Source organism: Chroicocephalus ridibundus, chromosome 6, assembly GCF_963924245.1.
Source record: "Chroicocephalus ridibundus chromosome 6, bChrRid1.1, whole genome shotgun sequence".
Lineage (NCBI taxonomy): Eukaryota > Metazoa > Chordata > Aves > Charadriiformes > Laridae > Chroicocephalus > Chroicocephalus ridibundus.
In genome coordinates this window covers 4,607,607-4,632,614 of record NC_086289.1, presented here as the reverse complement: position 1 = coordinate 4,632,614, position 25,008 = coordinate 4,607,607, and the positions used below count along the sequence as shown (strand labels likewise).

General features: G+C 44.8%; 1 protein-coding gene across 4 annotated transcripts in view; it reads right to left on the bottom strand.

Moving 5' to 3' along the window:
• Positions 1–19,510: 19,510 nt before the first annotated feature.
• CHST15 (carbohydrate sulfotransferase 15) overlaps positions 19,511–25,008 on the bottom strand; it is a 50,885-nt gene continuing 45,387 nt past the window's right edge. For all 4 annotated transcript variants that reach the window (XM_063338381.1, XM_063338382.1, XM_063338384.1 and 1 more), the window contains exons 7-8: positions 21,364–21,511; positions 19,511–20,145 (exon numbers count right to left, since the gene is read on the bottom strand). In XM_063338381.1, the coding sequence (XP_063194451.1) occupies positions 19,955–20,145; positions 21,364–21,511 (339 nt within the window). In that variant the 3' untranslated portion in view covers positions 19,511–19,954. The remainder of the gene's footprint in view (positions 20,146–21,363; positions 21,512–25,008) is intronic.

Here is a 25,008-nt window from a genome sequence, read left to right as displayed (position 1 = left end):
GACATCGGCTGGTGTTGGCAAATATCCTGCTCATGTTGAGAGAGGTGGAGAGCTTGCGTAATCCAGAGTGATACAAAATACAAAGAAGAGACCATCTGCAGGCCCTGGACCCATCCTGGGCTGCGTGGCAGGCCTTGAGCAGCAGTTAAATAATTTGATTTGTGTATTTGTTCCACTGTCTCTATCAATGGTGTCCAATGCAACAATGGCAACGGGAATTGTGACAGTGTCTTCCCATGCATTTCACTTCACCTCTACAACTAGTACTCAACTACTATTTTACAAAATTTGTACCTGTTTCCTTCTAAACTGTCAAGATTATGACAATTATGATTATGTCAATGCCTCATTCTGCTTAAACTTAACAGAAGTGAAAAAGTTCTTGGAATAATGAGCCAAAATAGTATCATTATGTAACTAGGCAAGTGCTGTCTTTTTAATAAAAACCTTAATAAATATATTAAATGAAAACATGTGGGGCTAATTGCTTCAAGGCCTGCTTTATTTTCTTGTGTTGGCAGTTCCCCCTCCTTTAGTTCAGCATAGATTTGGTATTTCCTAAGAGTCTCACGTGTTAGGGGGAAAAAAAGCATTTTTATTTATATAGCGTTTGTCATGGTAAAAGCATAGGAAGGCATTGTTTTAAGATCAAAAATAGAATCTCTTGTGAAAAATCGATGAATGCAGATATTTGACGTCGGAGGAATGCTACCTGTAGAGTAACCAACTCCCCTGCAGCCATAATCTATGGACTTGTGTTCACTGTGTAGGGCTCCCAACTTTTCCCTTGATTCTGGAAGAAGGCTGGAGGTCAGCCAGCCACCGGACACCAACGCACACCAAACACTCGAAGAAGCCGGCCCACGAAGAACAACACAGCACACACCGTGCCACCGATGAAAGATTTTATTACCAGTTGCCCGGTAATTAATATTTTCTTTAGAGGCCCGTCAGCTAAACTTATGTAATGTGTAAAAGTCTCAACTTTCTTTTAAAAAGAAGTTCATTTCTAGCCCACAAGGCTGGGAATGCAAACATCAAAATGAAATAGGAAACCCGTGGATAAGGAGGAAAAGCAAGCCTCAGAAGAAGCCCAAATGTTTTACTTTAATTAATCTCACATTTTGTGGGATTGGGCTCACATTTTTCAATACATGGGATTAGCAGCAGTGTGCATGCTATATATACTATTTTTTCCTTTCAATTAAACATGAATTAACTGAAAGTATAGGATTTCTTATGTGACTGAATGTTTTTTTAGAGATTTTCTGTTTTCTTGCAGCTACACCATGGTCCAAGGTTGGAGCTCTCCAACCTTATCCAGGAGCTCTCAGTAAGACTGGTATCAATCGGAGTCCGAAGCAGTACCCTTACCAAATGGCATGTCCTACTGCTGCTTCGGCTGAAACACATCTTATAGAAAAGTTAAGATGCTTTCCTGGATTTTCACACACAAACCCAGAGGTGGTGTATGACGGTAAAGACTTGTAGGAACTAAGGATTAGTAAGAAACATTAGTCTTGTACTTGGTAATGTCAATAAAATCCAGTATTTTGGATGGATGAATAGAATCAGTGTAGTATTAGCAGTCTCAAGTCAACTTTCAAAGACATTTTTTTAGTTTGGGCCTGTGTGCGGTTCACTTAGAAGCAGCGAAATGATTCACATTTGCTTCATCTAGTTAAAATTCTAGTTGGATTTTCTTCCCCAAGCGATGAATTAAACTGGATTTCCTATCAATCACTTAGCATGGAGATATAGTATGATAAATTGCCCTTGAAAATAAAAGTGCAAGCCTCTTAGTAAAGTAATAGTAATACTACACACACGAAAAAATGAACATATGCAGAACTTGACTCTTTCTTAGGTGAAAAGGCACAGCATTCAGTAGATGACAAACTTATTATTCCTTGTTAAAGGAATCAATAAATACCAAGATGCAGAATGTGCACAGTGGTGGTGGAAGTTCTTTCCTTTTTCTTTCTCAGAAGATCCAGAAGTTGTCACGGTGCTTTCAGGTAGGGCACACACGGGTAATTTTTAGACCTATTGCTCTTGCAGTTTGACATCTGAAAAATACTTGTTTGGCATAATAATTGTGTATAACTCCTCCCGCTAATGACTGGTGCATTGAGGATGAGAGGCATAATTATAATCATGAAAATGATCTTTGGAAGTGATATCAAACAGTACTCAATCACAATTAAGCGAAAAACATGGTGGGTCTCAAGTAACCTGAGGAGATTTCAGAGTTAAATAGAAAAAAGACCAAATCTAAAGGAGGGGATACGGACCTGGAAAAAGGTGCTTCCTTATAAATGGAAAATTAAAAGATGGTTATAACGCTTATAAACAGTGTCAAGTTTCTCCAAATGGTGTGATTTCAATAGAAAATTATCCCTTGGCTTGAAAGTTTCCCCCGTTCCAAAGACAGTTTCGTAAACAAATGGTCCATTTTTAGTTTTAGTACAATAGTTGGTATAGCAGTTCGTTACAGCAACTAGTTAGCGTAACAGTTTGAAGCCAAAAAAAGTGCTTCTTATAAACAGACTGAGAAATGTAGTTTAAATTTAGTAGATGAAATGCCGGAAATAAGCAGAGAGAAACTGACGGAAAAGGAACTTCCAGTGCAACTGAAACAAATACTGGCTTCAAATACTTGTAACCAGCAAGCCGGCAAATTCAGTGAGACTGTTGGAAAACATTTGGATGCTCATTGCTGATACTTTAAGAAAGGGAGGGGGGATTTTAGTGGCTGAAACCATAACTCAGTATTTAGGGCTGTGGTATGAGGTGTAGTAGAGAGGAGGAACCATTATAATGACCTTGCTATTAAAATTATGCTCTTCATATTGCCGTTAGATGGAGGAGATACTAGATATGTTGGTATACCATGCTCTGTTACCCAGAAGTTTACAAGAGAACAGCTCCCACGCAACGGTGGTTCAATTCTTTTTAATCTACCATTTAAAAAGGGGGGAGAGGAGGCTTTAGTCAGCCTCATCTTTCAGCCCTGAGGTGCTGAGACCTTCAGCTGTGGTGTATCCGTGTCAGCTGAGCTGGGGGTGGGATGACTCTGTTTGCCGTGACTATATGCACCACCCAAATGGCCAGGGTGCCAAGCCCATGCTGGCACAGACTGAGGTGCAGAAGCTCCAGCAGGAAATTTATTCAAATTGTCCACTAACATCAGGCCAGAGAAAAGGACAGATATTTTTTATTTCTTTGTCTATACTGGCTAACTCGGGGTATTTTGCATCTTAAAAAAGCCTTTGGTCACAGATACGCATGGATGATAATTCCCTCCATTAAGACATTTTATATTAGGGTGCTGACATTGCCCTAAAATACTTTTTTGACTTCTGGAAGCGCTCCGCTGTCCATGCTGGCTGTATCATTTATCCCACACACCAGGATAAGGTATGGATAGACTGCAGGAAGGGGAAGGGGGCCATGGGGTGTCTGATCCTCCCCAGGGCATCACTTGTGCTCTGGCTGCAGGACCAGCCACCAGCCCTGCAGAGGGAACAACCCAGGAAAGGGAATGATACATTTGTCCAGTTACTGCCTGTTTTTGTCTCCTTTTTCTCCAGCCAACGTTCGACCAGACAGGGCTGCCTGCTGGGAGCCATGTTGAGGAGAAAAGTTGAAGTGCTCCACACTTTCCATCAGAAATCTGTTTTTACTCTCTGTTGGGTCTGTGTGCAGCTTAGGTTTACTCCACCCATGGGAAACACAGTTCTATATCCTGCTTGGGTCCTCCCCAGCACCTGCATGTCTTTGAAAATCCTAGTCAAAAACTCAGAGTAAAATAAAAATTAACAATGGGCCTTGAGTCAGCCATTTGTCAGCCAATGGGCCTTTGAGTCAGCCACAAATATCTGAGGCTTCCTTCTGATGAGCCAGCTTGGGCCAGGGGTTTCATCATCTCTTCTCGCTCCATACAACATCCCTACACATCTGAAGGGCCTAGACTGCCAAAAGATACAGACCATCGCCGGCACTGAACAACCCCAACCTGCACACGAGGTAATGGGTCTCCAACGCACACAAATCTCATTCTTGTAAAGACATTATATTCCCGTTGAGTTGCTGGGTTAACTCCTGTCAAGGTACTGAGGTGTAAATAACACTCCATCAACTCACGCTATGTAAAAGTCTTCTGGGAAGAAAGCAGGCGCTGGGGCTGGCCACCAGGCATCTTCGGGGAGAAGTTAACACATCAGGCTTTCTACTGCCGTGGGTATGGCGTACAGCCTGCTGTCAGCAGAGGGATCCCACTGCCCATTTTTGATTTCCAGGCTCCTCACGGAGGTGACCCAGAAGGGTGTGATGACTCGGGATCAAGCGCTGAACCGAAAAGGATCCGCTCTCAGAGCCGGCGACCCCAGAAGGACCCACTCCCAGCCTGGAAATGCCGGTCACCACGGTTCCCTGAGCGCAGGGGAAAGCAGCACGCAGGCACTTGGCAGCCACCCCCCCGTTTTAGGGGTGGTCAATTTTTAGCAGATGTTTTTTTATTTATTTACATCTCGGCAGCCCTTTCTCGGCTTTGTTTGTGTTTCTTGCAGGGGTTCCGTTTGTGGGCGAGGGATTGCGCCGGAGGTGTGGTGGCACATTACAATCAGCGCTGACCGTTCTGCTCGTTGAACAAAGGACAACTGGCAGCCTTTGCCAGCGTTTCCATTTCGCAAGCGCTTTCTGCTGCGTCTCTCCATGATGAAACACATGTCGGATCCCAGCAGCGTAGGACCACCTGGAGCACATTAGCATCAGAGCGGTTTAACAACCTGATCAGAACTTTTGCAAATGACAAGTGGCATTTGGAGGAAGCGGGAGGTGGAAACCTCACCCAGCCTTTCCACGCAAGCACACTTCCAAGCATTTCCCGGATTTTCAGTGCTCCGTAACTGCCAGGTTCACTCAGCTGTGTGGGGTACTGTATATCAGAGGCTCTGAACACTGCTAGGAATTGCAATATTGCTGCTAGAAGAGCAATCGTACTTGTTAAATACTACGAGAGCTGAGCCAAAGAGGGGAGCAGCCTCTCACTGGTAGGTGCTAGAATTGGGCTGTCCAAAGAAGTCAAGGATCTTGTTCTTTTAAAAGGAAGACATTTTCTTCCAGAGCTTGCAATGATCTTTTGATCAGGATCTTCATACAACTGCCTGCCAAGGATAATATGGCTATGGGATACCGAAACCCGCACTGAAACAGCACCGTGATGTAAAAGTCTCAGAAGTTGGGAAACGCCAGCATCAGCCCGTGCGTTGCCTCTGCCACTCTGTGGTAGCACAACAAGAAGCGCTGCGGGGCTTTACTCCTCCCCTAGCATCCCTGGCTATGAATAATAGCAATACACAGCAGAGAAAGCAATCCGAATCATTACAAGGATGGTCGGGAAGGACGGAAAGGATTGCATAGGAATTAATGCAGTGTTTTAAAGACCCTGGAGTACTTCGGCAATACCAGCCTAAAGATCACTTATTCTTTCCTTAAAGACTTGCAACACATTTTGTAGCTTTGGAAAATGACTTTTTGTGTAGCTGGACTGCAAAAAAAATCAGCACAAATAGTAATTTTTGCTTTGTTTTATTTTTCATGTAAAAGAAAAGCATGTTATTTTCACTAGGGGGGTGGATGAGAAGTGCAAAGAGATCAAAACTTCTTTTAGCATTATGGTATTATGACTGGTAAAAATAATTTCTTTACTATATGAGAGCTTCCTCACGGCAATTAAAAAGAGCCCTAGGACAATAAACATCTCTTTCACTCGTTTTATTTAGTGAGAAGCTGGAAGAGACCACTTGGGTCATCGAGTTCCAGCCCATATAATGCAAGGTAGCCTTATAAATGAATGTTTAATTCAGAAGGGTCCCGAAAACCCCATCTGAGGTGACCTACACCCCACAGACTTCAGCACCTGTCCCAGCAACACATTCAGGACCTCAAATCAAAGGTCCTGTTATAAAGAACCCCAGGGAGAGAGAAGGAACAATGCAGGAAATTCCCAGTTCCTCTGGTTCCCTGCAAGAGCAAAAGTATTGCTGTTGGATAAAACTCCCAAACGTGTATATAAATTTCCATATATTTTAAGTATATTCCTGTGTTTTTCTTTCTTTCTTTACATTTTTCCCTGGACGAGCAATTTGTGATACTCCAGTCTTTTCTCATTTATGCATCTGGAAGTGCCTTGTTTAGAAAATACCAAGATCCCAAGGCCATATAAAATTTTGATGAGACATGTTCTCCCAGGGGGTGAGAAGATTCAACATTTCACCTGAAAGTGCCTCTTCTATTAAAAGTAGGCCACTTCAGCCTATCGACTCACACGGCCGAGGCAGCAACCCACGCTTTCTGCTTGGAGGAGCTGGCTGGTAAGAACAAGTTTCTGCTGTGAGAAATGCCCCTCCAGCAGCAGCCAAGTGCCTTCCCGCTCACCAGACAGCTCCCAGCAGATGTGTTGGATGCACATCTGTGTGCTCAGGACCTGCTGAGCTGTGACCTTCCCCCTGCACATGGTGGGACCACCGTTGGGGAAGCACCTCCCGCAGCTGGGACTTTCTGTTCTTGCAAAGCAAGACTGAGGGAGCGGGCTTCGTGCCACGCCACCCTCACACATCAGTAGAGAAGAAAGAAAGTCTCTTTTCACCAAAAGAAATACTCAGAGGAGGCCCAGGTCAGAGCTTTGGAGAGTTTCCCAGGAGTTTCTGTTGTTCTCTCCATGGATGACTTTGGCGCTGCCCCACCTTCTCCAGCTGTCCCTGTGCAGCCACCCTGCATACCCTGTGGTGAACATCTGGGGTTTATCTCCAGGAGAGGTGTCCACGTTGATGAGAAGGACTGCAGCTTCATCATCTCTTACCCAACAGAGGACTTGGGCATACATAACAGCCATGGTGACAATCACAGAAGGGTCCTGTAGCTCCTGCTCCTAGTCCTTGGAAACCCACGCTTGGGTTCTGCCCGCTGGGTTTCACCAACCCGTGCTCAGAAGGGTCAGAGGAGGATTTTATTCCTTTCAGTGGGTCGCCAGTAGAATTATTTCCTAAGCAATAATTACAGGGCCAAGAAGATACATCTCCACAAAGCACATGCCAGCGTGCATAAGTGTATCAGAGGCCAGAAAATGACTCTGCAGATCCTGGCACTTCATCACTGCTTCCATCTGTAGGGCTGGCATATAACGGAGTCTTCCTTTTCCTTGTTTTATTGTGACTGTAGCACATCTTTTCATTTTTTGGTGCAAAGTCTGCAATGTTATTTTGTGTAGCCTTTATTGTCAGAGTGGAACTTCAAGTGGTTGCAGTTGAAATATTGTCTTGTAATTTGATTGAATTTGTGTTTAATCCTTTGCCAGTAAGAAATCCTTTGAAGTAGCAGAACTATGCTTCTCTGCAGGTTGACTTGGACACACAATAACCAGAGACAGATAGCAGGCGAATGTACTGGAGCAGAAAGCACAGATTTGCTGGTAGGTCCCTGGCAGCCCCAGACAGATTCCATGCTTTAGTTTTCCTTGATTCCCCCTTGCTCCAAAGACAGGAGTAACAGCATGAGGACCTTCCTCCATTAAGCCCCTACTAATACTGCCCTCAGACCAAGCAACAAAATCCTTCCTACAGGGGCTGCCAACCAGCTGAGTTGGTGTTTTTTTTCTGCACAGAGCCCTTCTCCAAAGCCTTTCCACAGCTCACCACTGTGGGAAACCTTCCTTCTAGTCTCCTCCTCAACAGAGCTCCAGGCTGGGACCACCAGAGCAAGAACTGGCTCACATTTAGGCTAGGGATGTGATGGTTGATGTGGAGTCCCTCAGCTCCACTCAGCCCCCAGGAGATCAGTGGGGACCCAAATCAATGTCCCTCAAGGTCCCACTTCTCTCCCACTTGGTGGGGGCGGTGGGCGGCAAGTGTTCAACTGAAGTGGCATGTGCAAATGGAGAGGAAAAAATCCGTTTGAGGTGCGTAAGTCTCATCTGTGGCGGCGCAGCGGCAGCTAACGAGGTTATGATCCCCCGGCGGCGGGCTCCGTATCTGCCGCCTCTCGTAAGAGTGCCGTGAAACCCTACCGCCCGTTACGCGAGAGCCATAAAGCCGGCAAATGCAAAAGCACGACAAATAGCTGGCGCTTTGAGGAAATGACGCCAGCCAAATGGATTTTCCCTTCGCTGGGAAAAAACTCACGGTAGAAGGACTGTTTGGAGGAGGGGGAACAGCCTGAAAGTAATGTCTTTTCTCTCCTTCCCATCCCTCGCCCAGGGATGGCGCCCGTCACACGACAGGGTGCAAGGTGGTTTGGAAGAAGGCGAAGATTTCCCATATGCAAAGCCGGTGGAAGGGCAGGGATGGGTTCCACCTAATTTTCATGCTGGAACAACCTGAAAAGTATTCTTTTCCCAAATATATCCAATAAATCATAAAAACAAGATAGTAGATGCTGGAAATAAGTGTTGCTGCCCCTTACAGTCCTATTCAAATTGACTTTAAGCACACGAAATGATTTTTAAACTGCGATGAACATAACTACGTGTACTTTCTAGGCATCTAAGTTTCCTATTGTGACTCACTCAGAGATGCTTTTCTTGGGTAATATTCTCTGGGCTTGCATCTCAATGTATACATTTTCCATACCCTAATCATAGAATAACTCTGAAAGAGTGTAATTCAGGGAAAAAAATATTTATACTTCAACATTCTTCCTTATGCGTTACGGAGCGCAGGGAAAGACTTTGGCATCAAAACCTACTGCGAGGTGGCAACTCCAGGTCTCCATCCAGGCATCCAGCTCGGCTCTCTTGTTGGCACCGCTGGGAGCGTTCACATTCATCTTTGGGCTCAGTAATCCTGAGTTTGTGTTTGAAGACATTTTACACATTTTTTTTTTTTTTCAGGGGATATTGTTTACGCTGAAGCTTTCTTCAAGCCAGATCTTGAAGCAAGGCACGGGGGAAGTATTTGCACCAGCCTCATCTGCAAACCTGAGCCCGTGTTGTTTGTGTTACATCTGCTCATTAAAACCGGGCTAGTGTGAAAATGCTTCGAGGATAACCGGGAACCAGCTCGGCTGATTCTGGGGACTTGTGTAAGCTGCAGAGCAGAAAATCTGCTGCATGTGTCTAGAAATCAAGTCGCTCCGGGGAAAAGTAGGACAAACATGTTAGGAAAACCAGGCCTGAATGGGGGCTAAATAAAAATGTGGTATTTCTTCATGGCAACACTGGCGTTATGTTATAAAATCCTCTAGTAAATGAATTTTTTTCTTCTTAAGCACACAGTAGATACTGTAACGTCACATCAATCAGAAGGTCTCCTAAAAGACTGCACATCATCACGCTGAAAGCTCCTCTATCTATGTTAATATTGCACAGTATCTATGTTAATAATGCAAAGATGTCACAGAGAAAACTTGGAGTGCTGTGCTGGTACCTGATGCTGTTAATCACAGCACTAACTATACTGCCTAAAAGCCTGGAACTTGGTATTTGCTGTGGAAAGGGAAATTGTTTCAGAGTTTTGTGTACTTTATAGATTTCTGGTCTTCTGAACTACGGATACAGAAAATTCCCCTCTTTTTTTTTTTTTCGCCATAGGCACAGTGAGACAGCAGACACCTATTTTTGAAATGCAGTGCGGATCTCCTTTAACTGTTTATCAGGGAAAAGAGGAGAGGGGGTGGCTATGGAGGAGAAGCATGCAACATTACACTTCCTGAACAATGTGCGTGCTTCCAAGTATAGAAAATAATAAAAAAACCCCAATATTTTCTTGGTTCTTGACTTTAGAGACAACCAGGTTTTGGCTACCTTCACAAAGCTTTGTGAAAAGCTCCACGTATCAAAAAAGTCTCGGGATATTGGTCAAGTTACTTATTCTAGTTACATTCCTCATGTTCCCTTTTGCCTTGTCCTTTTTAAAGCAACCAGTCAAGCAAATAGCAGGCTGGTTGCTTGCAGCAGAGGAATTTCTCCCCATGCCTGTAGGAAGCCCTGCCAACCTCCCTAAGACAGTCCTTCACCCTTCCCACCGGGCGCCACGCGTGGCCTCCTGCCCCCCCCCACAGGCTGGGTTTCCTAAGTAGCCTTCTATTTTTCTTCCAGTGCCAGGTTACCTCAAAAGACAAGGAGCTTTTGGTGATCTTTTCCTCTCAGGGGGAATATTAGTTTAGGCGTAACGCCAAGCCAACGTGGCTGGTTTGCCTCCTGATGTTTGCCAGGCAAGGTGAGCCCAGGTCTGTCTTGTTAGAGGCTTCCTCGAGGTCTGGTGGGGTTCTGGGGACAACACGGGCATTAACATCTCCTGATTCCCAAGGGAGGGCGTTAGCTGCAAGGTCGTCTTCCTTTCCTTTAGGTTTGATGACTACAACCACGAGCTGGGTGTTTTATTGTCTGGGGCAAATCCTTGATGCTGCATCCTTCAAAGTAAAGAAAATACAAGCAACGAGGAATATGCAGCTCCTCAAAAGGGTAGTCCCAAGAGCAGCAACAGATTTTTAAACACCCGCAGCTGAGGGCACTTCAAATTTTAAAGCTTTACAGTCTCAAATTCCTTAGATACCTGCCGAGACAGCGATGAATAGTGAACACTTCTCGCTAGTTTGTTCCTTTTACAGTTGGAGGACCAAATCGCTCTGGCACAAGCCACAGTTTCTCTAAAATAAATCAAGTTCCCCCCACCCCTGCTAGGGCTGTTCTTGGAGCCTTTCATCTCTCTCTGCCCCGACTTCTCCACTTCTCCAGCACTTCGGTTCCTGATCTTCAGTGTTAAAAATTCCCAATTTCCTGGCTCTGCCAGCAGTTAACTTCAGCAAATCCTGCCTCCTGCGGTGCTGGACACCTACAGCTTCTGCCTCCTGAGGTGCTATCATACTCTTGCCAGTACACTTAGGCTAGTCTAAGTGCTTTGAACCTTCTGGCTTCAGAAGCTCAGGATTTTGACTGTTTGCCGAATTGTTCTGTTTCAAATACCTGTCTTAGCTCATGCTGTGCTGCCTTCAGCCCCCCTAGCCTTTAATTACACAGCAACGCATACCTACCGGGCTGTTCATTAAGTAATATACACTCCTGTAGCACATACAGAAGAAAGGAAAACTATTGGAAATCAGCTTAGTGTAAATGTATAAATTCAGTACTTCCCGAATACGGTATTACAAAAGCTCAGCCACAGTTCGGAGGACAGGACTGCTCTGCAGCACCACCTGCTGAAGTGACATACATCCAGCTCCAGAAAGGCGCATATTAACTGTTCAGTCATGAACTCGTGGCTTTGGGTTGGGAACAAGTGTTCCAGGATTCACCCTGGGCCGTGTGACACAGCCCTGCCAAGGACTGACTCAAATGCACCTGTTTGGAAGGTGTTGTTTAAATGCAGAGGGTTTTTTTTCAATCTGAAGAACTTTTTCTTCATGTTTTGATAGTATTGCCGAAGCAAAAGATGCTTCAACACCACCCGGTTTAGTAATATCGCTGTGAGGCGACACAGCACTTAGGAAATACTGTTTTATGATTCAATAAATACTGAACTGACTGCTTAGTGCGCAACTGTCACAGAAGGATTTTTCAGTAGGTGTGAATTGTTCGTACGTCCTTTTCCTGATATACCGTGCTACAGGATAACTAAACAATGCACTGAAATAATAAACTCGTGGAAGTTGGGCCTATGTTTGTCAGTCACAATAAGGAAATGGGATTTTTTATTTGGTACCTTCAAAATCCATGTTAGTTGCACTGAGGTTTGAGAAGGGAGCATGGATCGTATTCGGGAGCATGGATCAGAGTGAATGTGAAGGTGTGGGGCTACCCCAGTCCTGGTAGGGTCATGCAGGAGGGAGAAGGGGGATCATGATGCCGATGCCTCTACGTGAATAGCATCAATGGCATACTTTGTGTAAACTGAACGGCTGGGCATGTTTCAATCCTCATTCTCCCAGTGCTCTTTGTGATATGTTGAGTTACATACGAGTTATATTGAGTTATGTAGAGTTCCGTAGGAGTTAGGTTGGGTTATGTTGAGTTATATGTGAGTTACATTGAGTTACGTATGAGTTATATTGAGTTATGTTCAGTTACATATGAGTTAATAGTGAGTTATGTTGACTTATGTATGCGTTTGTCTCATGTCGCGTGAGAACCACTTTCCTTCCACCGCTTGGTACAACTCTGGGGAAATTTCTGATAAAAGCTTTTTGTGAGCGGACCTCTCATGGGCTGCGAGCCAGGGTAGCAGGCTTTGCCTGTCACCGTCAGACACGTCCCTCCTTTCCCCAGGGTTTCTTTCGCCTCCTGCCCAGTGTCCTTTTCCACGGCTGTGCTGGAGCAGGGTCTGGCCATTGCACACCGACCTTTCCAGCTCCAGCTGAATTTCCAGATATACCCTGCCCTCTTGTGGTCTCCTGCTGGCCTAATCACGCCTCATTTCTTGCTGGTTTTACTTATAGCACTGGAAAATAAATGGCTGGTGACCCCTCAAACCTGCATCTGGAGGGGATGGGGTGGCAATGCGCTGCACCCTACCTCTCTGCTCCTGCCCCAGGTGGCCTCCGTTAGCAGCGTCACCACCTAAAATCACCAATGTGGTTCCCCACAAACAGAGCTTAAAATAAAAGGCGTATTATATTTTTGCCATCTCTTACCCACCCTCTGGACCAGCGTCCTGTCCTTGGACTCCGTCCCATCCAGACCCTGCAGGCGGGGATGGACGATACCTGAGAAATCTTCTAATGCTCAGCCCTTTTCTCTTCTTAGCTATAAATGCAGATTTTAGACACTCTTTCAGACTCTTAATACAGTCAAGTAGCTCCTCTTCTTCCTCAGTAATTTTTCTATTGCCTTTAATATAATTTGTTCCTTCCCAAGCCTAAATGAAGTGTTGGACTCTGTTGTATGAGCCGGGCAGCGGGAGGTGAGGAACCTGCATTTCTGCAGATCCTGTCCTCGTCCTTCCTGGCTCTGAGGTTAGACCTCCCAGTGCGACACACAACTTCTGCAGTGGGCTCAGCCGATACCTTCCCAGTCAAGTCAACATAGTTTCCCCAAGTTATATCGTTATTTTCCTTTCCTAAGCTTTTTCAGATGGTAAAAAAAATCCATTTTTTTTCTTTTCCTCTGACAGCAGTACATCTCCTTCTGCTTATTTTTCTATATGAGTTCTTTTATTTTTTTGCTACCTTGCTTGGTTTTTACTGTCTTCAGTGCAATTTTGCCCCATCGATTTGTCTCACCGCTCCACGATTCCATTTGACTCAACCGCAGGATTTCTTTCTTATTCCACTCCTCCTCCTCCATCCCTTTCTGTAGCTCTTGTATCTCAGCCTTTCCCTCCTCGCCCTGCGGTAGGGTCACGCTGACCCAGGTGCCCCACTCATATCGACAGACAGCAGTTTTCATTGCTTTCTATCTCTGATTTCAACATACTAGAGGAGGAGTTAACATGTGTAGACCCAATTAACCACCCAGGTAATTGGCGCCACCCAGACAGGACAGCACAGGGGACAACCCTTGGCTTCTTCCAGGCCTGGGATAGCTTGGCTGGAGATAAAAGAGTTTTTTTCTACTTTAATGCCTATTTAACGGCAGTGTGACCATTCCCCGAGTGGGGAGTGGGGAATCGCTCTTCTCATAGAAGACCCGTGAAAGCAACAGTCACTTAGAATCATAGAATCATAGAATGTGTTGGGTTGGAAGGGACCTTTAAAGGTCATCTAGTCCAACCCCCCTGCAGTAAGCAGGGACATCTTTAACTAGATCACTTAAATGAAGTCAATTCAGGCCTGGAGTAATAAGTATAAATAAATACACACACACCCCACACATGCATCACTATGAAGGCTAAGCTGGGAAGACAGAAAAGCTGGGAATGATCTAAATGGTATTGTGAGTTTGTCTGACTTAGGGATGTGTTCAGCAAGTCCATAAACCAAGAAAAATAAACACTGAAGTTTTAAACACTTCTTTTTTTCTCTACAGTCACATTTTTCAAAACTTCAAAAAACAGGGAAAAAGACCAAATTTGGTTGGCTAAACTCTGAGCAGCCACTGATGAATGACATCGTGCTACATGTCTGATGCAGACAGCCCTAAGTCCTTGGTCCTTCGGACACCCAAAATATTCCATAACTGGGATGAACTAATTGTGTCTTCATCAAAAGCTAGACCCCCATGTTATTTGCAAGTCATCTGTGGCTTAGGCCTCCTTAGCCTAAAACAAACAAAGGTTTGGGAGCAGCTCCGAGGCTGGGTTTGTTCTTCCACTGCAACAATTTGAGTGCCAGCACAACCCTTCCTTTCCTCATTCTCACTCATTAGTGGAGGAAGAGAACATTCTATAAGTGTCCGAGACATACCCAGGCTGAGGAGAGAATTATTCTGCCCGCCTTTTGATAGTAAATGACAGTACTTGGTGGTGTTTTCTTTGGGGAAGGTGTCCTGTGCAGCAACTTTACAGTGCCACCGCTGCCACGCAGTAAGTTGTAACTGCAGCAACTGCTCCTTTAGCAACTAAACAGGGCTTTTAAAGCACTTAGAGTTGTATTCTCAGCATTTTTCCTCTAGCTCTCCCACGTCTGTGACCCATAGCCAAAGGAGACTCAGCGGGTGGGGAGGCAGGGAAAGGGGAATCATAGAATGGTTAGAGTTGGAAGGGATCTTAAAGATTATCTCGTTCTACCCCCCTGCCCTGGGCAGGGACACCTCCCACCAGACGGGGCAGCTCAAAGCCCCATCCAGCCTGGCCTTGAACACCTCCAGGGATGGGGCGTTGCATGTGGCTGGGTTGGGGATCCAAACTGAAGATGAAGGTCATGACTCTTCTGGAGGTAGGGAGCCAGGTACCACCTCCACTCAGAGGTGATGCATCAGTCACTTCATGGGCTTAGGACTTCTCACCCCTGCAAGCATCAGAGGGGTCAAACCAACAGTCATCATGATACAGATGTGCACATGAACCTTCTCCGCTTCTTCCCGCAGCCTTGGACATCATTGGGGCAAAAGGCATTTGGTGGGTGATACCAGGAGAAGGCAGACGGACACCCAGGGACCCCAGCATCCCCAGTGCCCCTCTGCCCTGGCTGCCTGGGGGTGGAGGATCAGCCCCTGCCCCTGCCAGCCCAGCTGTGGAGGCACCAACACACCTACACCTGCCTGCTCCAAGGGGCGGCTTTTCCACTGAGCAAACGGATGCTCAGAAATGACGAGTCTGACGGATGGAAAGTGGGTTTTTCCTCTGAAATGGGATACGTTCATTACTATTTGTGTCTCTTCCGAACCTTATTTTCTGCTAATTGTGGCTTAATACGTACACAGCAGGCCTCTAATTTTCAACGGCAGCTTTCAGCCTGGCAGTCCATTAAGCCCCTGCCATGCTGGCAATCATTTTAAGGGCTTTTCTATCGATAGAAGCAGCACAGGCAGCCTGCAGAGTTTTCAGAGGAACTGTGACTTAAAAGCAGGGGTCCCCAGCAGAACACAGCCGAAATCGGCAGAGGTGAGCATCTCCCCGGCCTCAGCTGCTGATGACATCTTTCCCCTGATGTCCCTGGTACGGACAGAAGTGTGGATCGAAGCCTTTAGCAGCATCTCTGCAAACCAGGATGGCTAGGCCACCGCCTGACAGCGGTTTGGCAGCTGCTCTGAGCCAACTATTAATAACTAGAAGTACCACTACGATAACATGACCCAATAAACTCCCTCAGCGCAGAGGTGTGTGCTGGATGATGGTCTGCACTGGTGCTGGCAAAGCCCCCGGGGGAGGCTGCAGCGCAGCAGGACCCCACGGCAGCCCCCAGGAGGGACCACAGGGATGAGGTGTAGCGAGGTGGGGATCGGTCTCTCCTCCCAGGTAACAAGTGACAGGAGGAGAGGAACCGGCCTCAAGTTGTGCCAGGGGAGGTGTAGGGTGGATATTGGGAAAAATTTCTTCACCGAAAGGGTTATCAAGCATTGGAACAGGCTGCCCAGGGAAGTGGTGGAGCCACCATCCATGGAGGGATTTAGAAGACGTGTAGATGTGGCACTGAGGGACATGGTTTAGTGGTGGACTTGGCAGTGTTAGGTTAAGGGTTGATGATCTTAAAGGTCTTTTCCAACCTAAACGATTCCATGACTCTATGATGCTGGGGCTGTGTGGAGCCAGTGCTTCTCTGCAGGGTCCCCAACTCCTGGGCTGCATTGGAAATTATAGTCCTGTGGGCATCTGAAAAGAAGGGGATTTCTTTCCTTTTTTTTTTTTTTTTTTTTTTTTTTTTCTCCCTTCCCCATCTGCCTTTTCTTTTTTCAAAGTAGAAAAAAAAAAAGCGTGTTATCTCCACGGCACAGAGTATTGCCCGTGTTGGCCAGAAGATGGTACTGCGACACAAGCGGTTTTGTTAGAAAACATCGCTGCTCACCAAACGCCTCGTTTAACGTGCCTGTGCGAGGGGTGTCTAGCAGGAGTAACTTTTTGTGACACCGGCGTGCCTTGTCTATAACAAAAGAGCGTTTGGCTCAGTTGGAAGATGAATTAATTTCTTGGCAGAAAGAGATACCCAGAACTGTGACAACTTCGCCGCTTATCTTCAGTTTATTAAGCTGAAGCACACACGCCTGTGCGCCGGACTCAAGGGATAACAATGCACCATTTCCCATGTAAACCAGCGCCTGTTTTTCTTAGCAGGCGATCCTTTGTTTTTACTGTGCTTCTTCCAGCCAAGCCAAGATGCTTGGCCCGAACACGCAAGGTCTTACAGAAAACACATTTCACATTCCTCTGCAGTAGCAGCGAGAACATTTGGAAACGACCCTTTCCTCAGTGCCTTTGCGCTCAGGGAAGCCGCATCTTTCCCTGATTACTTTTGTTCATCAGAGATAAGACGAAACACAGTACGAGACACACATTTTCTGAGCTCTTTGCAAAGAGCCAACTGCTACGCTTTGGCAAACATGAAAACATATTGTCTTGATAGTAAGTCCAATTTCTTAGCAAATTATTGTTCTGGGGATGTAGGTCAGCTCAGTGCTACGGGGAATAATAGCAAGAATACTGAATTCTTTCACAGCTAGAATTGTCAAACAGAAAGGTAAAGGGAACTGGCAGAGCCTGGGATGAGCTTTATCCCAGGCAGAGATCTGCTGTGAGGCTGCCGTGAAGCCGCCGAATGGCAGTGGTACCCTGTCTGCTCGGTGGCTGAAGAGGAGCGCTCGGACACCCAGCACTGTCACATCACTCAAGAAAATCAAATGTTATTTTATTTCATTCTGAGTCACCAGATCAATAGTATTTTTACAGTCTGGACTAGAAAGCAACATCCTTGTCTCCAAGATGCCCTCCTGACAGCTCATTTGCTACTTTTTGATATTTAGTCATGCCAAAACCCAATAGTCTAAGGCTGCAATGCGTTAAATCAAGAGATCGTATTTTGGAGCTCATGAAAGAGATGAAGATATAAAAGCAGCCTCATCGGGGACTTCACTTTCAGAAGGACCACAGGCTCCTAACAGATCATCTACAGCTATAGCCCCTTCCCCACGCGTTACTGTGCTACACGCAACATGGTGACATCCAGTGCACCAACTGCTCTCTGTTGAGCTTATCCACGTGGTCACCACTGTCCACCTTCGCAGGGGGAACCTTCAATTTTCTTCTTCCACTGAGTCAGAACTAGGCAACACCTCAATCTAGCAGGGCGCTGGGTACAATTCAGCAGAAATTTTGACCATGAAGCACGTTTTGATTTAGATTATATACATAGGCAAAGGACAGAGAGAGTCTCCCTGACCACCGGTGGGGTCTGCTGGCAGAAATTAGAGTTCAGCACCATACATCAGCGTGGCACAAACCAGCATGTGTGATTTGTTCGTGGAATTAATGCTCACGCTAAAAGAAAATGCAGATGCGTTCATGAGCTTTTAGGGCTGGTAAGGTAATATCATTAGATCATGGTGGTGGCTGACAAGTAAATGGAAATATTTGACCATGGCAGATCAGATCAGCAAACATTCTGCATCCAGTCATTGTAACCACAGAGTGTTGACTCTAATTCAGAGCACAGCTGGCAGAAATCCTTATTGTAAATAAAATGTTGATTGAAAATTTTACGTTTGCAAGCAGTGGTGAATTCATTCTGATTTTCTGATTCATGCTGCCACGGCACTTTATTTGTCCTGGTAAAATAGTCCATTCTCAGTTCTCTGACTATTTTTGGTCTGTAAGCATTTCTGAACTAGAACTAATCTGTTCTGGATGTCTAGAACTGCTTCCCTAAATTACGTGCTTTAAGCTTTCCAAACACCAGACTGAATCCTTTTTAAACAGCGCATTACTAGTTGGCAACGGACTCAGAAGTGGACTTCTGTTACAGAAAATCTCACGTTAGCAATCATTTTCATGTGTGAAAGGTTCAGGATTCATGAAGTTTTCGGCATTAGTTCTCAATTTAGAAACACGGGAGGTGAGTAACATGTCCCCATGGAGGAGGACGGTGAATAGTCACCCTTAGTATTTGTAAACGTTACTGTGAATCCGTCAGGCAGCTGTATTGTGGGGTCCAACACAAAAGTCATAAGGGCACATGAAGCCACCTAGAGACGATTCTTTGGGCTTTTGATACCTGCTATCTGAGCTTCGTTTGACCCACTCAACATGCGTTCAGGGAAGAAATGGTCAGTTTAGCCCGTGAAAGGAAATTATCAACAGGAAGCATTTTCATTTGTCTCTTAAACAAGTCCCTACCTTAGGTGGACTACGCTGGCCAGTCCCACCTGCAGGAAGACTGCAGACTGTAGCTGACAGTGACCCTAACCAGGTGGTTTTGAAAGCAAATATTGAATTACTGCACATTTATATAAAAATTTATCCATTTTAGTCAAAGAAAAGCTTTCAGACAGTCCAAAGTTTCTCCATAGTTTCCCAAATGTTGTTGTTTTTTTCTCAAGTCTATATCTCAACTTTTTAAACTAGATGTAGACATCTTTCCTGAAGAGGGAAACACATAATGTGCAACTGATTCATTAATTAACATATCCTTTCTGGGAGGATGCCAGCTACTGTGCATCCTGTCCATTTACGTATTTAATAACAACATTTCCTAATGATTCTAAAATGCATATTTCTTTGCAATGGAGAAGAGTAATTGTGTAGGACCTAAGAGAAAACTCCATAAAAGCTCTCCGTGGCCAGCAATGGACTTTACATCAAGCCCATTAGTTATTTTCTTCAAAAATGTGTGAGTGATATGAATAAGATGATGCGTATTTGTATTTTCATGAACAAAATATGGAAGACAATGGATTTGTTACGCTAAACACTGAATGTGGCCTGTTGTTTAGATTTCAGTTATCCGCTCTTACCTGGAATATAAAATTTTCTTTTACAAGAACTGTGGCTAGCAAAGTCCATTTATCTTGAAGATATAAATTAGACTTGGAAATTTATGTAAATGCAATTATCCTTTATCTTTGTTTCAGAATTAAGGAAACATAAAAACCTTAGTGCGAGAGAAGACCGTTTGTGAATATGCTGACAAAAAGAAACGAAATATTAGGTTGAATTCAATTAAAAATTTTAATGACTAAATGACATTGATTGATAGTTTGAAAAAATGAATGAGTAACATATACTGAAAATGAGATTATATGTGTAATTGTAGGAAACTGATGCTAATTCGGTGTTGCAGCCTCTGAGAGAAGGTTAAACTTCAACATCCCCGTGGAGAGTGTAAGACATCATCTTTGTACGAATGCCTTTCCACTCTACACTTTTGCCGGGGTAAAAGAAGTTGCAATAAACTGATAAAGAAGATGCTTTACATTCTCACAAGGAAAATGTGGTATAACTGTCGTGAAGCGTGCTGACTGAAGGTGAGAGTCTCAGCTCATCAATCGGCTTCTCTTTGGAATGGGAGAAATGTAAATATCCACGCACAAAAATAGAATTTAAAAAAATAAAAACTCCTTTAAGCACTGTATTTGTGGCACTAAATTTACATATTATGTCCTCTTCCATAAAAAAGCATCATCAAAAAGAACTTGTGCCAGTTTTGTATTAAAAGGCCTATAGAAATCTCTTAAAATTGCCTTCGTTGTTGGTAGCATAGGTCCCAGGCTTCTGTCTTCAGGTCGTCTAGTGTTTGATGCAGGACTCTTTGTAATCAGAGCTTCTTGTTTCTCACTTAGAGGCCCTGTGGAAAAACAGAATGTTATCTTAAAATACTTCACCAAAAGCCCGTGCTAAAGAAGACAAATGACTAAATCAGAAGGTTTGCCAAGGGAAAACAAATGGAATTTGTGTTAGCAGTGATGATGTTTCAGAATATTGAATGCAGGCTCAGATTAGCAAAATAAATAAATCACTGTTAGTAAATATGGAAATAATATGTTTTCCTTTCACATTAATTAATCATCCCTACAACAAGCAGCATAAATTATTTCTGGAGGAAAAAAAATTGTTTTCAGAAAACAACTATGCCATCGAATACAATTTGCTGTCCATTTTGGAGCTGCAATTATTTTATACTGTTATTTCATTTTATGACGTGACTTTAATACCTGGTAGAAACTCTACAAGCTTCGCTCGTGTAAGCTTGTTTTTTGGTTTGTTTTGGAGGCTGCCAGTGGATCAAAGTGGTACACAGGTATAGCAATGCCCCTCTTCCAGGAACAAATGTAAACCCTTGACGATGTACTTCAGCAAGATAAAAACCCACAGACTTTTCCAGCGTAAACCATATTCAGGAAGAAGATGCCAAGCTCTTCATCTGTTCAATCTGCTACACTCAAACTTTCTCATCATCTAGACCAGTGTTTGGACCAGCCAGACTATTTTGCAGCCACATTTTCATCCTCTTGCTACTGTCAAATCAACATTGGGCAACATTTTGTCTGCCAGCTTTTCTCCGAGGATTAGCAACAGATGTCTCAATCAACGCAGCAAAAACACAATTTCCCCCTTCTCCCTGGCTAGAAACGCAACCTTTCATCGTGCTCACATTTAGATTCTAGATTGGTGCACGCTGGCAAGAGCATCCACACCATGGTAGTACTTCAAGTTGTTTAAATTGCATGGGATAGCTCTTGCACCTATGTAAGCCCATGACAAACAAGCCCTAACTGCCTTCAGAAGCAGGGCTGGCTTCCGTATGGTAAGATATATCCCTACATTCCAAATGGTTTTGATTTTTTTTTTTCCTTAATATAGTCTTACTAAGATCTTCTAACGCCAGCCTTTCTATGGGAATTTGGGAATTTTAATTTTGCTTGACTCCAGGCAACAAGATCAATGAATCCTTCCAGGCAGATTCCCCTGCTTCTTTTTTGTCTCTTAATAAAGGAAAAATGACACAGAAGAAAGATAATAATGATTTTTGGCACTTATCTCAAACCAGCCAGCAGACACCTACCCAGATCCAGAAACTGGAACACCATGTGCATGGTGTATTTCACATTTGATGCGTGGTCCTCCAAGCGAAGAACGAGTATCTGATCTTTGTCAAAAACTGTCAGCCAGTCCAAAAGATACACCACATAGAGCCCAACCTGCAACCTTACCTGTAAGCACAAAAAACCCAAAACAAATAAAAATTAATTCATCTTACAACCTTTGTCTTTTCAGCAGAAGTCCCTAATACGCACCTTTGTTTTCAGTACAGCTTTAAGGAAATCTTTGCAAATGGCCTTTCTGCTGATAAGAGTTGTCATTTTATTAAGGGCTCGGCTGTGCACTTGCTGCATCAGCCACAGGTCTGTGTAAAACCACTGCACAGAGACAACCATACGCAGAAGGATGCTCGGCCACCTCACGTCCACGCTCCTCCATGCTTGAGATCACAGATCACACAGAATCACAGAATGACAGGGGTTGGAAGGGCCCTCTGGAGATCATCTAGTCCAACCCCCTGCCAGAGGAGGGTCACCCAGAGCAGGTGGCACAGGAACGCGTCCAGGCGGGTTTGGAATGTCTCCAGAGACGGAGACTCCACCACCTCTCTGGGCAGCCTGTGCCAGGGCTCTGCCACCCTCACAGGAAAGAAGTTCCTCCTCATGTTGAGATGGAACTTCCTATGCTCAAGTTTGTGTCCGTTACCTCTTGTCCTGTCGCTGGGCACCACTGAAAAGAGCCTGGCCCCATCCTCCTGACACCCACCCTTTCAGTATTTATGTGTTGGTAAGATCCCCCCTCAGCCGTCTTTTTTCCAGACTGAAGAGACCCAAGTCCCTCAGCCTTTCTTCATCAGAGAGGTGTTCCAGTCCCCTCATCATCTTGGTAGCCCTTTGGTGTCCCCTCTCCAGCAGTTCCCTGTCCTCCTTGAACCGGGGAGCCCAGAACTGGACACAGTACTCCAGGTGCGGCCTCACCAGGGCAGAGTGGAGGGGGAGGATGACCTCCCTCCACCTGCTGGCCACACTCCTCTTGATGCACCCTGGGATGCCACTGGCCTTTTTGGCCACAAGGGCAGAAACCTGAGATGACCCAACCTTCATGGAGACACTGAGGGCTTTCAACCCCTGGATGAAGAGCAGTGGAAGGGAAGATTCTAAGCCCTGCTGCCTTCTCCAGCCCCTAAAGCTGCTTGTTTCACCTGGAGTATCAGCTGCACCAGGTCACGCTGCCATGAGTAGTACAAATATTCTGATGCGGTGTCAGGAATTAGATTTGGCTGTTTTTGCTTGTATCCTCTGATTGCAGTAATTAGATTTAGATCTAAGCTGTGGTAACGGTGGCTGCTAGACAGTGTTAATGGTGCATTGTCTGAGTACGCAAGGAGAGCGCCAGGCTATGTTGGACCAGAGATGTGAAAAGGCAGTTTTTTCAGCCTGTCCTGACCTAATCTCTGTTTTTCTTCCCTCCTCAATTTTACATAACAAGCTGAAACATAAAAAGGGTAGTCTGGTGTTCTTAAAAGTCCAACCTCCAACTGTGCTTATAAATATTTTTCTAAATCCCTTCAGGCTCAGAAGAGAGAAACATGAATCCCAAGTCATACGCATCTTTCATAAAGGAGACTTAACTTCTTCAAGTCGCATTACCGCAGAACCAAAGAAGGCAGATAACAATAGTCTCTTTTGCTTCTTACACTGACTCGTGTGACCCACATTAATACTTAAACTACAGTAAAATAAGGCCATATTTTGAATTATTGCTATGTCATTATTATCATAATGTATGATTCTGATGTGTGTCTTTGGCTGCTTATAGCAATAAGCCTCCATATTTAGCAGGCTTCTTATATATGTGCTACACAAGAATTTGAAACATCTTTCTTGATTAAAACATCAGCCTAACACGTAACTGGCAGGGCAGCACTCCAGCCCTCAGTTCATACCCCATTTTACTGAACACTGGGGCAAACGTGTGGCCCAGAGATGGGGTTTGCTTTTCTTTCTCTTGGGAGATGGAGGTGAGGGAAAGGCAAGCGTGGGCTGCATGGTATACTATGGGACCGCAGAGCTTTCCCACTTGGGCTTAGAATCTTTTTTAAAGCTTTCCACCAGAAAGAGGAATTTCAACAAATATGCCCCCGTAATTTTCAGTTTTCTTGGGATCAGCATGAACCTTGATTTTCTTCCTTATACAGTGTGTTGTACGGGCTTCTTTTTCATCGCTGTTCTTCTGAACCACATCGTCTCCTTCCATAAAGCTCCAGTGCTTACCCTTATACATCAAAGGCATCAGGAGGGTTTCCCAAGCCATTCCCCCCTCCATAATATCCATTTCTGCACTTTCGGTTTGATAACCCTGGCTCAGCGTGTCTTTCTCTGGATAATACCCTTTCCACCAACTCTAAGCAAGGATAAACTGACAAACATCCCTGTCTCTACAGGTCAGCATCTATCGGCAGCGACAATGTCTATGGCATCTCTCTTGTTTCAGGAATATATTAACAAATAGGAAAACAAAATTCTTCCAGCGTAGTTGCACAATTAGCAACATAATAAGCTCACCAGGGAAAATAATCCCTACTTTTTCAATATATAAGCAAATCAGGCACATAACGGACTTAATCGACTTGGCTGAAGAAGGAGCTAAAAAGACCCATTGAGGAGCACAGCCAGTATTCGTGTTTTATTACAAACACCTGCTTGTGGCTCTCTGGAAAGACGCATCCTCTGCTCATTTCCAAAAGTCTCTTCTTCAGAAGGCTGCCTAAGACAACAAATGAAGATTCGTTCTGCACCCTGAGGATGAAGGTAAGAGGAAAATCTTTCCTTTGCATTCTCTCTCTGCCTTTTTCTCCCCACACTGGAAGAAATCTTGGGCGAGACCTTATCCCTCTCTACGACTACCTGAAAGAAAGTTGTAGCAAGGTGGGGTCGGTCTCTTCTCCCAAGGAACAGGTGATAGGACAAGAGGAAACGGCCTCAAGTTGCGCCAGGGGAGGTTTAGGATGGATACTGGGAAAAACTTTTACACTGACAGGGTTATCAAGCATTGGAACAGGCTGCCCAGGGAAGTGGTGGAGGCACCATCCCTGGAGGTATTTAAAAGACGGGTAGACGGTGCTTAGAGATGCGGTTTAGTGATGGTTTTTATCAGGGTTAGGTTGATGGTTGGACTCGATGATCTGAAAGGTCCCTTCCAACCTGAGAGATTCTATGATTCTGTGAAATGCATTTTTGCAAGCCGATGGCTGGAAGGTGCTGTGATACCACCCAGCAGCCACTTGTGTCTGTGGAGGTCCTGGAGGCTATCAACAAGGACCAGCAGCTCCAGCCTACCTGCCTAGGTAAGTAAGAGGAACATCCTGCTTGCCCTACTGCTGCGGGGCTCAGGTCTGTGCAATACACTCTTTTATGGTTATTTTATTGAGTGGAAGAGGCAATAACTTCGCCTTGGAGACAAAGGAGGGAAGTGTTCCCTCTGAGTCCTTTACAGCCGGAGCAAATAAAATAGGACTGAATGGCAAACTGGCCAAACATGATACTTCAAGTCAATCTCTTCCATATTATTCTCCCCCTTCAGGCAGTTCTATGCTACAAATGTGAATTTTGGAATACTGAGCCTGTAATACTTATCGATTCCCTTGCCAGCAGTTTCAGTATTTCCT